The sequence below is a fragment of the Empidonax traillii genome, unplaced genomic scaffold (assembly GCF_003031625.1).
Source record: "Empidonax traillii isolate 1590-97213 ecotype Southwest subspecies unplaced genomic scaffold, ASM303162v1 scaffold67:size1865537, whole genome shotgun sequence".
NCBI classification, from domain to species: Eukaryota; Metazoa; Chordata; class Aves; order Passeriformes; family Tyrannidae; genus Empidonax; species Empidonax traillii.
This window is the reverse complement of record NW_020955260.1, coordinates 462,815-480,581: the sequence shown is the minus strand read 5'-3', so window position 1 is coordinate 480,581 and position 17,767 is coordinate 462,815. Positions and strand designations below refer to the sequence as shown.

Below are 17,767 nucleotides of genomic sequence, written 5' to 3'. Positions count from 1 at the left end.
TCCCTACTTAAAATCTTAACTGTGGAAGTAAGCAGCTCTGAATATCTCTGTGTACATGTTCTGTTCTCCCTAACGCTGTATTCTACAGGTCTGTACACATCAGGCAGTCAAACAAGAACATCTTAAAAAGACTTTCCAAACCAGTTTTAACAGATGACAAAAGCCTGTCTATCTCCATGAAATAACTACCTGCTTGGAATTAGTTCGTATTTCTACCTGTAGAAAGCATTTCAAATTGGTACTCAAAACAAGAGGTGTTTAATTATGAAGATTTTAATACAGTGCAAACAGTGCACCTATGCTCAGTTTCTCAAACTTTACAAACAGTAGCTTTCAAATTAAAACTATAGGACAAATCAGCATTTTATTGACAGTTTATTTGATGTTAAAGTCAGATGAACAGGTTCTACTTTCCAGAATAATTCCTTCTGTACATCTTCATAGAAGGATGCAGACTGTAAAGGAAAAAAAAAATATTACTAATACAAAATTTAAACAATTTTTACACTTTTACATTTATAAAGCCTGAAACTCTGGTTCCCAAACAAGTCAGGTGAACCACACTGCTCTCCTTTCAAGAGCTTAAGGTTCAGAATTTCACAGCACTGTCATGGGAATAAATGAGAGCCTAAATTACAGCATTTCTGTAGAAAAACTCAACAAGCTACAAGTGCTTTGACAGCTTTCTGTTTAAGACACTATACATGCTATATCATCTCCCAGACAGATCATTTGTAATAAAACCACTTTTTTCTGGAACACTTACTGAACACAGCACTTAGGTTTCTGCAGCAACAACACAAGGACTTATCTGTAAGAGTATCACCTTTTTTTATAAGGAATTTAATTGAAATAAGTGTAAGAAAACAACAGAAAACTCTTCTGAAAATAGTCATCATACTACTTTAATCTATTTAAGACAATAGAAACCAAGGTCTACCATCCTCTCTTTAGCATACCTACAAGTGAAAAATGTAAGCCTTGTTTACAGTTAGACTGAATGATCAGCAGCTTTAGGAACAGTAAATGTGAACTGCCCAATTTATTATTTCAGCCTTTACACTAATGAGGTATTTCATGTAAGTGAAGGTATTTCACATAATTCAGTAGTAATTGACAGTAGTAATTTGCAGAATTGATTTGTAAATATTCTTTCCTAGTCTTAAAACTTTTGCATTTGGTTCTGTGTCTGCACAAGTACCACGGTCTTCACATAAATCAATGTTAGACCTACGACATCATAATGACTGGACTGCTGAATGTCTACCCTTACGAAGTGTTCTCAAGTCATACCTGCGATCCATTTTCCATCTGAGGAATGTTCAATTACTGAAAAAAAGAAAGTAGTAATTAACAATAAGAATATTTTTATTTAAGTTCTACTACTGTAGAAGATGGAGCTTTGAGGAGTTTTACTGACACTTGCAATATGCTTTTTTCAATAACCACATCGAAATGTGCGACTTCAAAATTTTGACTACAGTAGAGACTGAAGACTTAAATTTTTTCACACATTGTCTCAAACTCAAAAGGGGACAATAGTTGTTAAGAGCTTAACTAATATTCAGAACACAACTCCATGTTCAATTATACCTACAGGCTACAATGGCTTAAAGTGCCTATCCATCCACACTTCTGTTTGATAGCTTTTTTTTTCAGAAAGGCCTCATGTGTCACAGGTACAGCTGTGACATTAAAAGGGAGGGTGGTTGGCTTTTTTAGCATTTCAGTGTTGCACGGTATATGGGTCACTGCACTGAAAGCGAAGACTAGGTGAAGGACATCCACATATACTTGTTGCAAATTTTTAGCGAGCTCAGCAAAGTCTAGAGCTACAGTTACATTAAATAGCACACAGCACTTTAAAATACTTCTCTTGAAACTGCAGGGAAAACAGAATGGGAATTCTAATGGAGTGAGAAGGAAGCACCAAAGAAAACAATCAGTCATTGGCACAGTTACATATGACCTGAAATTAAAAAAAAATTATTCAAGTATGATTCACCATTTCAGTAATTTGCATGACTAGATGGTACATAACTTTTAGAATATACACTTGCCTGAAGATTTTTCAGAATCAAGTGCCTACATATTTCTGAGATAAATAGTTCTCACAGACTGTATAGGTGGACTCAAAAACATACTCCAGGACTCCTATTAAAAATTCCTCTGCATAGCTGTGATAAAGGATGATGAACCACATAATTATCTTTTAAACACGCATTTTTTAAGATAAATTTTAAAGACACCAGTGTATTTCACATTTTTCTGTAAAGCAGCACAGAACTCTTCTCAAGCAAGTTTTCCAGAAAGCACGCAAAATAATTTATCCTAAGTGAGGACACAAAGATTAACAAAGGTAGTAAACAAGTAACATCTAAACCATGCATACTTATCAACTTAAAGATAATTTAGAAAGATATCAAAATGCTAATCAAAACCACAGTTCACCTACTACTAATATTGCATGCTGGTTTGGGAAGAACTTGATATGTAAGTCACATCTCCTACATAATTACCACAGAACATGATCCTGGCCTTAAATTCGTGAAGTGTTGATATGCTTTAAGAGGATTTCTCTGACCTGGACAGCTTGAGTAATTCAAGTGACAGTAATTTAACCATTTTGCATTAACTCTCAACAACAGGTGCTAAAGTCTTGATGGGAAGTAGTTCATCCATACCACTGGGATCGGTACAACACTCAATTACTCCCTTGCCATTGACAAAAGGGTGTATATTAAGTGTTACTACTACACCAAATGCTATTTTGGTGCCATAAACAATTGTAGGACTTCATGGTTAAAACAGCATTAAAGCAGAAAGAAAGAAGGCTCAAGACCTATCTAGTAGACTAGTTCCCTCATTTAGTAATTGCCAGTAACACTGGTTCACTTCCATCCAGTGATAACAAGAATTTGACTTCTACGCTAACTAAAAAATGTTATTTCACTGAAATATCCAATTTCACTTGAATTTGTGTCTTAGCTTGGAATACTGTAGGGCAATAGTTAAATACAGCTTAAGGCTGACAACTGTGCCTTTTTAATTTTCAAACACCATCTCAAATGCACTAAGGTGTGATGTGACTCAGCTTTCATGTACACAGCTACTTACACACAACAGTCAAGTTACACATGCAATTGCACTGTACTACTTTGAATCAGATCCTGGAGTGTTCTGAACCAATGCCTCCAATTAGAGTATTAAGCTTCCTGGATCTCTTCTCACCGAGTTCCTTATTTTAAAGCTGATTCACTGGTTTCAAAAGTCTTGTTTGCTACTGGTCAAATTTTATTTCTAATTCACACAGAATAAAGTTCATTATGTTATTATTCAGCCCTCGAAGGACAGATTTAAGTTTAAATCAAACACGCATGCAAGGCAGTACAGTGCTTTAACTGAAAGGATGGACACATGTCAGTGATGTATAATTCAGTCACCACATCCATGCTCATTTCCAGTACCTGTAGATACTTCATTTCTGATGATGAAATCCAAGAAAGTTGAAAAAAAGCAAAAGTGAAGATTACTAAAGTACAACATGTCAAGGCATTTTTGCAGCTAAAGAACTAAGCATCAAAACCCACTACTCTCTCTCCCCTTATTAAAACATCTGAAGAAAACCCACTTGGCTGCACAGCTTATTCTGCATTGGTCAAAGGACAAAACAGCACAAACGAAGATGACTGGCTTCCCACCCAGTCTATTCCTCAGTTGTGGTTTTGTTTCATGACAGAGGAACTCTGACTCCCTCCTAGCTGCTTGTATCAGGTTCCAGCCTCAGCCCAGGAAGCTCCCACCAGAGGAAGACTCCACTATCTTGGGAATCAGTCACTTAAACCCAGGATAAAATAGGCATTCTACTTATTTCTATTTACACTCTGTTATTATTGCCTACAATATCCTTAACAAACTCACCTTGATAAATAACACCATAAGTAACAGTAACTTGGTGGAGTAAGCATTAGGTATTTAGGCAGTCTAAGTAACAAGTGTTAAGATTATCTAATGTGTGTATTGCAAGACTGATTTATGTGATTAGAGCAATACTGTTAGATTTATGAAAGTGTAACTTTAGTTCAAGTGACACATAGGAAACAGTAATTTAAGAAGCATTCTTTCATGTTGTATCAGCTAAGCTTGCAGCAGTGAGGAGCAAAACTAAGCTACTGAGCTGATGACAAGCTATACAACACACAGATTACCTTCTGTTATCCAGTAGAACAGGTGAAAAAATGAAAGAAAAAAATTGTTATTCTGTTGAAGCATCTAATCAACATTTCAAAGGCAAATGCTCACTCTAGTTTAAACATATTCTCATCCTACCTTCTTGCCAGCACCAACATTTGCCTTGGCTGTGCCCCGGACTTTCTTCATTCTGTTCTTACGCTCCTTTCGCTGCTTCCTGGAAGTCTTCTTCTTTTCATACAGGCCATGCTATTAAGGAAGTTAAAATTGCATTTAACATTGTTTTGCTGTTATTCTCAATTTAATTTGTATTACTTCTGAACTCTTCAAATACAGTTTAAATTTGAAATATTAACTAAACATCAAGTTCATTAACTAATAAATGATTCAACACGCTTAGGTAGAATATGGATCAGCCCCATCTCTTATGCTTCTTCCAAACCATTAAAAGTGATTTGTTATCTATTACCGCTAAACATCTCTGGTAAGAGGTATTGCCTTCCCAATTCCCCTGTAATGTAGAGTAAGAAACTCTTAGCCTCTTTTGGAAGTGCAGAAGCTAACCTGTGTTATTTTGTCTCATTTTCATTCATGGCTAGGCTTCTCAAACAAAGATTTGAGAGGGGCTCTACCCACGCTTGCTACAAGGGTGCTGAATTTTGTCTCGTATGACTGAGTACACCAACAGTACTTCGACAACACTTGAGGTTTTACACATGCAAGTACTGAATAAACACTTTCAACCTGTCCCAACTGCTTCCAAGATACCAGAAGACAACGTACCCTGGCAAGCCTATGCTTTGGTTCATTTTTCTTTGCATAGTCCAAGGAATCGTAGATCATGCCAAAACCAGTTGTCTTGCCACCACCAAAGTGAGTTCTGAAGCCAAAGACGAAAATTACATCAGGGGTTGTCTTGTACATTTTTGCCAGCTTTTCCCTGATTTCTGTTTTGGGGACTGTGGCCTTCCCAGGATGAAGCACATCAATCACCTGAGAAAGAATTTTGACAAGTTGTATAAGAGGTCAATACCCAGTGCAATAGCCAAGTGCTACAGTCCCACTGTGAACTTAACACTTAAACTAACCCACCTTAGCAGCACAAAGTATTATTTGATATAAAAGGAATCAAAAGTTTCCTGCTTCACAGTCATTCAGATTGGAAATCACCTTAAAAATCATTCAATCCAACACTGTCAGGTCTGTCAATAGTAGTAAGCCATGTCCTCCAATGCCAAATCTACATGTCTTTTTAATATCTCAAGGGATGATGACTTAACCCCTTTCCTGGGCAGCCTGTTCCAATACCTAATAATCCTTTTGGTGTGGAATTTTTCCCTAGTATCCAATCTAAACCTCCCCTGGTGCAACTGCCAATGACAGAACAATTTGCTACCTCACCATAAGTATTTACCTTCAGCAAACATCAACACATATAAAGCCATAAGCTTTTACAATAAGAACTCTGGAGATTTCAAGGGTCCCGTACTGACAGTGGCTAAAAACCACGTGCAGCCCTGAGCCAACAGACAAATAATTAAAGGCAAATTTCTGTATTCTTTTACCATCTGCTTGCGCTGCAGCAGCCTGTTTGTCATGAACTTCCTGGTTCTGATGGTCACTGTGTCATTCTGCAAGAGAAAACAAAACAATAGCTACACATGCAACTGAAATTTAATAAATGAGTAAATAATGCACACTACAGCAACAGTCAGGAGCCTCAGACACTGATAGTGAACTCGTGATCTAAGCGGACTGGTCCTGGGCTACAGAAAACACCTGTAAGGACACTGAAAAACTGACAAATTCATCCCCAGTTTTCAAACATCACAGCAACATACACACTTTCACCATTCCGAGAAGGTGAAGTAGCTTTTAGTGAAACACATGCATTACAGACCAAGAATTGTAACAATGTAACAGAAGTTTCCTTAGGAAGCTCAAATATTACCACCTCTGTGGTGTCCCACCCTTAAGGGGAAGGGAGCACCCAAGACTCCTAGATGCTTGTGGCTGACAGGTAGGACAAAGGTCAGAGGGTCCAAAAAGCTTACAAAGTTTTATTAGCAAATTACACGCTTGGCATAGAAATGGGTATGCTAGATCTTGAACTCCCACTGACAAGACACAGCACTGGATTTTGTATAAAGGGATATGCTGAAAGGCAAGAGAGAGAAAGAAGAGAATGGGAGAAAGGGATCACCAATCCTGGCTCCAGCATCAATCCCAGCTTCCTAGGGGTACCTTTTCCAGGTAAGTTTCTTCCTTTCTATGCCACTTAGTTATCCTGTACAGTCTATTCTTCTGGACCTTTCCGGAAATAGGTGGGAGGACTCTGATGCCCACCAACAGTCCATGTCCACTTCTTAGCCTCATTCCTTCACCTGCACTGTGCTGTGCTCATCTCAAGGAGCCAGAATAAGAATACCTCTTCCTGGAAAAGTGCTGCCCCACCTCCCCATGGCCCCTTTCCCCAACCACAGCAATCCTTGGCTGTCATTATCAACACTTGGTTGGCTCCACAGCCACCCAGTTATTGTTGCTGAAGACACACATGAGCCCCTTCAGCTTTCAGGCTTCTAGAGCTTCTTAAATGTTATAGAAGGCTTGAGGCAGGGAGGGGACTACCGTGAGCCATCTGGCTCTGCTCAAGAAGGGTCATCCCAGAGCACATAGCACAGGGTTGTGTCCAGACAGTTCTTGAAGATCTCCTGTGAGGAAGAACCCACACCTCCTCAGGGCAATCTGTTCCAGTTGCTCACACAGTAAATAAGTTTTCTCTCATGTCCAGGTGTAACTGTCTATGCCGCAGTTTCTGCCCATTGCCTCGTCCTATTGCTCAGCATCACTGAGCAGAGCCTGGTCCATTCTCTTTGCACCCTCACTTCTGATACTGACAGACATTGACGAGGTGACTTCTAACCCGTCTCTTCTCGAGGTTGAGATGGCCCAGTTCCCTTAGTCTGTTCTCATACAAGAAATGCTCCAAAACCTTCTTTCTTGCCCTCCACTGGATCTGCTGCAAGAGCACCATATCTCTTTTGAACTCGAGAGCCCAGATCCGGACACAGCACTCCAGAGGTGACCTCCCCAGGGCTGTGCAGAGGAGCAGGATCACCTCCCTCGACCGACCGCCCATGCTCTTCCTAACACAACGCGCAAATTTCTCTAAAAAAAACCCCGCACAAGCCTGTTCCCGTAACGCCTCCAGACACAGCAGCCGTGACAAACACATGGCTATAACCCACGATAACCCCACAATAGCACCTGAGGAGCCCCGCGTTACCGCGCTATCAGAGCCCGTGGCCGCACCCGGCCCGGCCCGCGCCCCACCGCTACTGGCGGGCAGTACACAGGGCGGTCCGGCCACCGCAGCGCCGGCCCGGTGCGCGCCATCGCAGGGCGGGCGGGTGCGGGCGGGCCAGCGCGGCGGGTCCCGGCGGGGCAGGGGCGCGGCGGGGCCGGGATGGCGGCGGCGCGGGGCGGATGGCGGGGACGGGCCGCGCACTCACCATGGCGGCGGCGGCGGCGGAGGCAGCGGCGGCGGAAAAAGGGCTGGCACCGCCCCCCGGGCAGTCATAAGGCGGCGCGGGGGCCTTCCGGCTGGGTGGGGCTATGTGTGGCGGTGACTTCTGTAGAGCCTGGTTGGAGTAGGAGTCTCTCTGTGTGCCTGATGGCTCCCGGGGTGGAGCGGGGTTGCGTCGCGAAGGAGCGGCGGGATGGGCTCGGCTCGGCTCGGCTCGGCTCAGCCTAGTTCAGTTTAGTTCTCCCGTTTGAGCTGGCGCTGCCGCGGGTCTAGCTCCTCCTCTGTGCAGCCTGTGCTGGGGCTGCTGCCGGGACCCCACGCTCAAAGTCACGGGCTGAGCCAGAACCACGGACTGAGCGTGGCTGTGGAGTTGTTGAAGGCTGAGGGAACTGGATCTGTTCAGCCTCGAGAAGAGGCGACTGAGAGGGGACCTCGTCCATATGTATAAATATTCGAAGGGGGGGTGTCAGAGAATGGACCAGGCTCTTGTTGGTAGTGCTGAGCGATAGGACTGGAAGCAACGGGCAGAGAGTGCTGCACAGGGAGTGCCACCTCAGCACGAGGAACAGCTTCTTTACTGTGCAGTGACCGTGCACTGGAACAGATCACCCAGCGAGGGTGTGGAGTGTCGCTCACTGGAGATGTCCAAGGCTGGACATAGCCCCGTGCCGTGTGCCAGGGGTGTCCCGGTGTCCCCGCTGTGATCGCTCCCGACCCGGCCCACCCACGCTCCCGGAGCCCCGAGCTCGGCGGGGGCCGCCAGGGGGCGCTGCGCGCGGAGGCCGCCCCGCGCGGCCTTGGCGGCGAGTGCAGGCAGGCGGGCCCGGCGGGACCCGGTGCGGCCGCCGCGATGGTGAAGGAGCAGTTCAGGGAGACCGATGTGGCCAAGAAAATGTGAGTGGGGCCCGTGCGGCGCTCCGGGGGCTGGGAAGGGGAGCTGCAGGATTCCCAGGGCAGGGCGGAACCACTTGAGCTGGGGAGAGGTTCGGTGCGGGGAGCGGGGGGAGTCTGATGGCGCGGCGGCTCCGCCTGGTGAAGCGCTGGCACCGGCTGGGCTGTGCCTGTGCCCAGGTGCTGGGGCTGCGCAGGAATATAAACCACCAACTCACCGCAAAGCCGCTTTGTTCTTTACAGTTACCTGAAAAGATCCTACTTCAGCACTACTGTGCATCCATTTAACCACCTTTGCATTACTTTAGGGTACTTTCGGGTCCGGAGAAGGGCAGCGGGGCTGGGAAGGGTCTGGAGCACAACTCCTGTAAGGAGCGGCAGAGGAAGCTGGCCGTGTTTAGCCTGGAGAAAAGGAGGCTCAGGAGGCACCTAATTACAACTACCTGAAAGGAGGGTGTAGCCAGGTGCGGGTCGGTCTCTTCTCCCAGGCAAGGACGGATAGGACAAGAAGACACAGTCTCAAGCTGTACCAGGAGAGGTTTAAGTTGGACACCAGGAGGAATTTCTTCACCGAAAGAGTGATTAGACAGATTGGAAGTAGCACTGAGTGCCATGGTTTAGCTGACATGATGGTGTTCAGTCATAGATTGGACTCGATGACCTGAGGGCTCTTTTCCAAATTAATTGATTCTGTGACGCTTAGGGCTGTGTGGGCTTGTCACTGGAAGTGTTTCTGCATACGTCTGTGTGCCCATACATACATATGGAATTTTCCATTCTAGAAGCCACATCTGCTTTGGCATGAAATCTCCAGAAGAGATGCGACAACAAGCTCACATTCAAGTGGTCAGCAAAAACTTGTATAGTCAGGACAACCATCACTCTCCACTGCAGTATGGGGTGCTGGACCATCGCATGGTGAGAACCATTTGTTTTTCCCAGACTCTTTCTGTGGAACTACTGAAGTGGTTAAAAAAAGCTGGGGTCACTGAAATGTACCACTTATCCAAAAAACACAAAAATGAGTCTTTACTTGAATTTCATAAACTGTTACCTGCAGAGGCAACTACTTTATTCATGCTTTTGGGGGGTTCAGGAATGCATTCTTTTGAGGCAGGAGGTAAATTCTTTCTGCCAAGTTGTTGGGAGACCTAGAGACATGTGTCAACATCATGCCATATCAACAGGAACAAAATGCCATAATGTAAATTAATGGGCTGTGGATCACTTCCAAGAGCTGTTTAAGTCCATGTCATTGGTGTCAGTAGGGGCTGTGCATAAAAAACCATTTTTCTTAAGGGTCGGAGTGAATATAATGCTACTGTCATGCTTCTGATGCTGGGAAAAAGGAGGGAGTCTGCTGTTAGGATACCTGACTAGCTTAAAAGCTCTTGTATTTTGTGTCTATTCAGTCAATAACAGCAAATTTGTCTTTCTTTACATGTGCGTTCTTTTTCTCCCAAAGGGAACCAGTGAAAAAGACCGTCCCTGTGAAACCTGTGGAAAAAGTCTGGCTGATTGTTTAGGACATTATGGGTACATTGACTTAGAGCTGCCATGTTTTCATGTTGGATACTTCAAAGCTGTGATAGGCATCTTACAGGTAAACATGATTATGATTTGTTGTCAGTTTTTAGTCTTGAGAAAGGAAAAATTCAGGCAAGATGATGACTGAAAGTTAATTGAGAAGGCCAAAATAAGGTTGCGTTATTAATTTATCTTTATGTTTTCTTTTGCAAAATAAATGTATTTAAATACAGTCTTAGTGATGTAAATACATCCATTTTGTTTATGCAACTTCAGAATGATAAATTTAATTCATTGTTTTTCTGTCATTTCAATTAAATATGTGCCATAAGTTGCCTTTAAGGACATCCTGGTACATCAAAGCTCTGTTTGCTATATATGGTTTTTTAAGGTCCTGCAGAGCTTAGATAAGGGTTTGCCTCATTTACTGTAACTTCTTTTTCTCCTGGGCTTTTTAATGTATCTTTCAGTGTTTGAATTGGTCTTTCAATAAGACAGAAGGTAGTATCTCATTAAAAAAACTGCATTCTGTTGAAGACCTTAAGCTATAGATAAAGAGGTTACATCTCAATGTTCGACAACTCTGTTTCTATGTGTTTACATTTAAGATGATCTGCAAAACCTGTTGCCGTATCATGCTGTCAGTGGAAGAAAGAAAACAGTTTTTGGATTACCTAAAGCGACCTGGCCTTACATACCTTCAGAAGAGAGGGCTAAAAAAGAAAGTGTCTGAGAAGTGCCGAAAGAAAAACACTTGTCCTTACTGTGGGGCCTTTAATGGTGAGTGTTGGCATTAGCAGTTGGTGAAGTTGTCTACTGTGATGATTTTTACCTCGACAGCTGTGATAGGATCCAAATCCTGAATGTGCTTGTTCGTTGCACTGCTAGTGGGTGTTCTCTCTGCCTTTGTTAAGAAACAGGTAGTTCTATGTCTAGTGCCAGGCACATGCTTGATCACGTCTCATTTGTGTAGATATAGACATTCTCCTAGTTGCTTGTATTGTTTCATGGGAGTAAGTAATAGTTGATACTTAATGTGTTTTTAAAAATACTGGGAACTGTTGGCAGTGATTAATACCTGAACATAAATACATGGGTAGACTTTGAGTAAACGTAATTTTTCATCATTGTATTAAATTGTCGTTCTTAAGATTATTTCTTCTTCAGGGCAGAGTATCATCATAAGATTTCACAGTGATTTTCAAAACACATCTTGTTTTTTTTCGTCTATACTGATCACATGTTACTGCTGTTTAAGGACTTGAAGTGTTACAGATTCATAGTAGATAGTTAATCCGTAACTTAGAACTTCACACTTTTAACTCATGAAAATTGTGGGTTGTTTGTTGTAATGATCAACAACCTCAATAAATGGAGAGTTACTTCATCGTAAGTACATCTAGGGGGCATAAACAGTAGGCATTTACAAAATTATGTGTTAAGTTGGAATACTTCAGTAAAAAAAAATGAGCATTTGTTCTAGTTTGTGAAAGTTTCAGGAGTAATGTTACCTGCATGACGTGCAAGTATTTATTAGACTTTTTTGATAATTCACTTCCAAAATTACTTCAGAAGATACTGGGATGATACATAAATGGAACATCTTAGTCCTGTTTTTTAGTGTTGGAACTTCTATTTTAAAAAAATACCTACTGTGGATGAGATAAAGCTGAATTAAAAAGTGTGGACTAAACCACCTGCTTTCAGGTTCAGATGCAGCATCATGATGTAGACACACTAAGCCATCCATACAAGCAAGTATGACTTGGCTGTCATCATATTTTGTGAGTTCAGGAAGCTGGTTAATAAAACTATTAACGTTTTATTTTGTTCTTGTGCTTACAGCAGGTTTAACTAGGTTTGGAACTGTACTTGTTTTAAGTTCTGGTATTGTTTTGTTGCTTGCAGGAACTGTGAAGAAATGTGGTTTGTTGAAAATAATACATGAAAAGTACAAGACAAACAAGAAAGTCGTAGATCCAATAGTATCTACTTTTCTGCAGTCCTTTGAAACTGCCATTGAACATAACAAAGAAGTAGAACCCTTACTGGGAAGAGCTCAGGTGACTTTTATTACAACTTAAATTTTTTGCTAGTTTTTGTGCATGAAATAAAACTCCTTAAGGGTTTCCAGTGTATCAGCTGGAGTCTTGTGGTAGTCCAAGAATTCTGTATATCAAAAGACACATGAAGAATGTTTGTATCTATTGCAATAATGTTAACTTTGCTAAAATAAGAAATTTAGTTTATTGGTATGTTCTGATACATCACTTTCTGCCTGTAAAGAATGAGGATGTTCTTGGTGTGTTAAGGTTCCATAAACTAGAAAAGGAAGAATAAACACAGAAGAAAAACAAACAAGTTTACACATACAGATAGTTTGACTGTAACTCCTGTATAATTCCAATATACAAATACTTTTTTTCTTCAGAAGACCATAACGCTGAGAAGGAGAGAGGAAACTTTTATTTACTAACTTTGTTTCATGAAGCTTTGCATTGAATACAGTTTTGTTTCCTCCTGCTCTTTGCAAGCTGGGAAAAATCTCCAGGTGCATCTTTGAATAGAAAAAGTGGTGAATATCTGGAGTTTCTTACCCTACAGTAGTATCTATTCTAAGAAGAAAGAAATTAAGTTTTGGAAAAGAGTCTAGAAAGTACTGTAATTTATGTGAGTTTCTGTGAATAAAACTAATAGATTGTACTCTAAGTTTGTTGTAGGATGCTAATTGAGTTGCTTTGTTTATTAACTGTGAAATACCCTCTGTTAACTCTTGAGAAAAAACAGTAATATAATGACAAGTAAAAACTAGTATATAGGAAAAAAACATGAGGAAAGAATATAGCAAGTTAACATATGAGATGCTAAAAGTGTTGGTTCAGGATAAATAAACCAAAACGTAGTTTTGTTTGCATAATTCTCTGTTTGGCTTTGAAAACGACTTTCTTTTTGAACATCAGTAAATAAAGGGAGGAGGGAAGCTCTGAAACTTGATATGATGGCTTCTTCTCCCCATTTTCGAATGGATTTTGTAGGAAAACTTGAATCCTTTGGTAGTATTGAACCTCTTTAGAAGAATCCCAGCAGAAGACATTCCTCTACTTCTAATGAACCCAGAAGCAGGTAAACCTTCAGATTTGATCCTCACACGACTCTTGGTGCCTCCACTGTGTATCAGACCCTCTGTGGTGAGTGACCTGAAGTCGGGCACCAATGAAGACGACTTGACAATGAAACTGACAGAGATCATTTTCCTCAATGATGTAATAAAAAAGGTGAGTTGTCCTTCAAGCCCTGAAACTGTTGCCTTCGAAAATATTTGATTAGAATTGAATACAGCAAATGGGTTTACTGCTTACAATCTGCTACTGTATTTCTATGTTGTTGGGGATTTTATTGAAAGAAAGAAGAAAAGCTTGCTTCAGATGGAGCTGGCTGACTGTGTGCTTGCAGTTTAGGACCTGCTGAAGATCTGCTGGCAATCTTATGGGAAATACTTCGTCATTTCAGCTCTGGTCTCTTAACATTTTTTTTTCCCCACTTCCTCCTATGACACTTTGCAAGTGGTCACTTACAATGAAAATATTACACTTACTGATTTTTCTTTTGTTGTTGTTTTTGTGTTGTTTTTTTTTCCTTGTAGACCTTTTGCTTTTTTTGCTACATCTTTTTCCTTTCTTTATTTCACCATCTGTTCTTTAGAAGTCAGGTTTCATTTAGCACGGTTATCAAATTGAGACTAGAAGTGAATTTGACAATTTATCAGTTGTTTAGGAGAGCACTTTTATCAGACTAATACTTTTCACGCTTTTCAAGGCTGCTCTTTTGTCAAGCAAACAAAACAGGTTGAGTACTAGCTCTTCCCTGACTGACAAATTATGAACTACTGGTGATATTCCTGACTGGTAAATTATATTTGCTTAAGTGGGTTGGGCAGAATATAATTGAAACAAATCCCTAGTTTTGTCCGAAGCCCATGTTAGTCAATTTTATTTTGGGTTCTCCTGTGACTGGCCTTGTACTATAGCAGGATGCATCCTGTAATAAAGTTACCTTTCCTTTTTCATTCCAGTGTATAGAAGTGTCATAGTTTTATTTGCTAAAGAAGAGTCATAACAGAAAGATACTTTGCTAGTTTAATATGTGCTATATTTATTTTCTGAACTGCATGACTATTTTGTTTAGCATAGGATATCAGGAGCCAAAACACAGATGATTATGGAAGACTGGGATTTTCTTCAGCTACAGTGTGCCCTGTACATTAATAGTGAGCTCTCGGGAATTCCTCTCAACATGGCACCTAAGAAATGGACCAGAGGTTTTGTTCAGAGGCTTAAGGGAAAGCAAGGTATGTCTCGAAAGTTGGTTTTAATTTTTTTTTTTTTTTTTGAACTGCAAATATTTGCTATTGTCAGGTGTCTCTCTGCCAATGATGTATTACACTTCAGTGCTGTACCTTAAAGGATGTTCTAATATGCTGTTTTAACAGATAACATTTTGAAAATAATTTTTAATAAGAGGGTTTTTTTTCTTAGGTCGTTTTAGAGGCAATCTGTCTGGAAAGCGAGTGGATTTTTCTGGCAGAACAGTAATTTCTCCTGATCCTAACTTAAGAATAGATGAAGTAGCAGTGCCTATTCATGTTGCTAAAATACTAACCTTTCCTGAAAAGGTAAGTAGTATAGAACCAAAACTCAAAACTCTTCCTCTGCTTCTTTCTCCAAACCAGACCTCAGCGTTGTTTCACTTTAGCCCTTGTATAAAAGGGAGTGAATTTATTACATTATGTTTGAAAGGTCATTCAGTGATGCTTTGCCAGTTCTGTTGCTGCTGGCAAATAAAGGCTGTTGTGTTGGATATGACAAGGGCCCAGACGGCCTGTGGTGTAAGGAGTGACCTATCTAGAAGGAAGAGTTTTGCTTCATATTTATTGAACTCCAACATAGCTTCATATGTTTGTTGGTGTATCCCTCTAAGGAGTGGTTGGGTATTTTTATATTTATCACCCAGATTTTTAATTTAATTTAACTCTGATATTGTGCTCAATGGTTGGCTTATGTTTTCCTCATCTATTCCCTCCTGCCAATTCCCTTCAGCAGCTTGAGGCTGTGGCAGGAGATTGTCAGTTGAGCCTAAAATCTGAAAAGGCAAAAACCACCAGTAAAAATAAGAGATCCTGAAATGTGTTGTGTTTGTTTCTGATTGAAGTCTTTATGCAACAGGTGAACAAAGCAAATATTAATTTTATGAGGAAACTTGTTTGCAATGGTCCTGATGTTCACCCTGGAGCCAACTTCATACAGCAAAGGCACACCCAAATGAAAAGGTATCAGGCTTTTCTGTAATGATTCACTTTTTATTTCTCCTCATCAGCTTGTTCTTAATGCTGTATGAAAACAGTTACATCTAAAGGGATTAAAATTTATTTTTAGAATCTTTCATAATGGGCAGTAGCAAAAGACTTGTCATTATGTCCTCAGGTTTACTGTAGTATTTATTTCTAAATCATCTGTTACATTTAATCTGAAGTGCAGATACTGATGATAATGAACTGCATTTAGATTTGTATTTTTTGTGACTGAGACTTGTTGAAATAGAGGGCATAGTACATACGTAAATGAAAATGGACAGTTATGGGCAAGTTGTACTACCTGTTTTCGTATGAGAGCTAATCTGCAGTCAGTTTATAGGTAGTAAAAAGGGATAATATATGAATGAAACTTGTATACTCTCCGATACAACTGAAACAAATTCTGTTTTTATAAATTGACTTTTTTCTTACTAATCTAATTACTGTAGCTTTGTTAACTGATGTCAAAATACATTCATTACTTAAAATAGCAGCAGGACTGATGTTTAATGATTCAATCCACACCAGTTTTGTCATCTACTTATTGTAATACAAATACTCCAATATTAAATGGAAAAGCTTGCATTATTAACACAATTATATTTTGGTTGTCTTTACATCTACTGCTTGTATTTCTTCTGACTCTGTTATTAAATGTTACTGTTAAGATTTTTGAAATATGGGAACCGAGAAAAGATGGCCCAGGAGCTGAAATTTGGTGATATCGTGGAGCGACACCTTATAGATGGTGACATAGTCCTGTTCAACCGCCAGCCCTCCCTTCACAAGCTGAGCATCATGGCTCACATTGTAAGTGCACACGGTCTAACACAGAGGTGGGGCATCCCTGAATATTGGGTGGTTTACCTTTGCTGGTGTTTCTGTCTTATATAAGCACAAATAAACAGCGTTTTCTGAAATGATTTGTGGGGACTAGGATGAGTAGAGTGCAGCTGTGCCTTTGCATGGGAACTAATGTGTACCAGGATAACTGTCTGGACACTTCTCCAGTAGCCATAATTGACTTCAATACCTATTCTTATGTGAGCATTTAATTTTTGTAGAGTTGATGTGATCTCTAAAAAGCATGTTGTCTTCCTGTGCTTTGTATGAATTTTTCACAATGAAAATTATTAGCTACATTTCTATAATATAATGAGTACAATATCTGTCAGTTGCTGCTTGAGTTTAATCCTATAGTTAGGAATCTTGACTCGTGCCTGTAATGCAAAGAAAAGATAAAGACTGCAAGGAAGCACTCGGGCATGGCTTTCCATCTTGCAACTGTGTTCCACTGATTGTGCATCACTTTTTTTTTTCCCTTTTTCCAGGCTAGAGTAAAACCTCATAGGACATTCAGATTCAATGAATGTGTCTGCACACCATACAATGCAGACTTTGATGGAGATGAGATGAACCTTCACCTTCCTCAGACGGAAGAAGCAAAAGCAGAAGCACTTGTTTTAATGGGGGTAGGTAGATAATGTTTGGGTTCGATTTTGTCAGTGACATTGGCTGAGCCTTTTATTTCTTAACTTATGTGTGAAAGCTGAAATTTTATCTAAATTACTGGGTGTGGATAATTTTTAACTTCGAAGCTGCCTGAAAACTCTGCAAAAGGGAATTTAGAATAAATTAGAACTGTTACAAAATGGTAGCCTAATAGACTTAGGTTTGATATCCATGGAAAATCCAGTGTTTTTACGTAAGCAGATGTCATTACTATGTTTCTGCCTGACTGTCCTTAGGGATTGCTAACCAACTAGGGTGGCTCTCTTACCAACAGATATTTGCTTTCTGGTCTGACAGCCCAGAGGTTAAATCTAAGATGGACAGACCAGCTGGATGTGTGGCAGCACTACTGGGCTTATGCTGGAGAAGGCAACTTACCAGAGAAGGCAGGAGGCTCTTGGGGCAGGGTCGAGAAGAGAGGGTAGATAAATAGGGATGCGATGGTTGCAAGCTTTGATCTGTGTTGTGAAAGTAGAGTCAGTAGCATCAGGCTGAGGATTTTCCAGTACATTGCTCCTATAGGGTGACTAAGTGACACTGCTGCTTCAGATGTACCCACACAACTGTTGGCTGCAGCATGTATGGGCTCAGTGAACTGATTCGTGAGCTTAAAAGGAAAGCCCCAGCCCCCAGGTGTATGATGGATGTCTTTGTGGGGGTGTGTTCACTGGTGCATAGGTGGGGTGATGAACTGGAGCAGCAGTCTGAGTAAAACATAACAACATGGGGCTGGTGGAGGTGGCTGGCTTGATTGTTACCTATCAGTAAGG

At 40.9% G+C, this 17,767-nt stretch overlaps 2 protein-coding genes across 6 annotated transcripts in view; one reads left to right on the top strand and one right to left on the bottom strand.

The window, feature by feature from the left end:
* Nucleotides 1-362: 362 nt before the first annotated feature.
* RPS24 (ribosomal protein S24) lies at nt 363-7,772 on the bottom strand. 4 transcript variants are annotated; one of them, XM_027880289.1, is made up of 8 exons: nt 7,704-7,772; nt 5,757-5,822; nt 4,975-5,184; nt 4,330-4,440; nt 4,209-4,211; nt 3,468-3,484; nt 1,294-1,329; nt 363-455 (listed from the first exon to the last, which is right to left on the bottom strand). In XM_027880289.1, exons 1-6 carry the CDS (start codon nt 7,704-7,706, stop codon nt 3,479-3,481), a joined length of 399 nt encoding a protein of 132 aa, XP_027736090.1. In that variant the 5' UTR covers nt 7,707-7,772; the 3' UTR covers nt 363-455; nt 1,294-1,329; nt 3,468-3,478. The 4 variants fall into 4 exon arrangements, with proteins under 4 accessions (XP_027736090.1, XP_027736092.1, XP_027736091.1 ...); XM_027880291.1 differs by lacking the exon at nt 3,468-3,484; XM_027880290.1 differs by lacking the exon at nt 4,209-4,211.
* Nucleotides 7,773-8,524: 752 nt separating this feature from the next.
* Nucleotides 8,525-17,767, top strand: part of POLR3A (RNA polymerase III subunit A) — a 34,576-nt gene continuing 25,333 nt past the window's right edge. For both annotated transcript variants that reach the window (XM_027880288.1, XM_027880287.1), the window contains exons 1-11: nt 8,525-8,611; nt 9,391-9,526; nt 10,074-10,211; nt 10,744-10,915; nt 12,044-12,198; nt 13,171-13,410; nt 14,321-14,483; nt 14,671-14,807; nt 15,358-15,461; nt 16,154-16,295; nt 16,817-16,957. In XM_027880288.1, the coding sequence (XP_027736089.1) occupies nt 8,568-8,611; nt 9,391-9,526; nt 10,074-10,211; nt 10,744-10,915; nt 12,044-12,198; nt 13,171-13,410; nt 14,321-14,483; nt 14,671-14,807; nt 15,358-15,461; nt 16,154-16,295; nt 16,817-16,957 (1,572 nt within the window). In that variant the 5' untranslated portion in view covers nt 8,525-8,567. The remainder of the gene's footprint in view (nt 8,612-9,390; nt 9,527-10,073; nt 10,212-10,743; nt 10,916-12,043; nt 12,199-13,170; nt 13,411-14,320; nt 14,484-14,670; nt 14,808-15,357; nt 15,462-16,153; nt 16,296-16,816; nt 16,958-17,767) is intronic.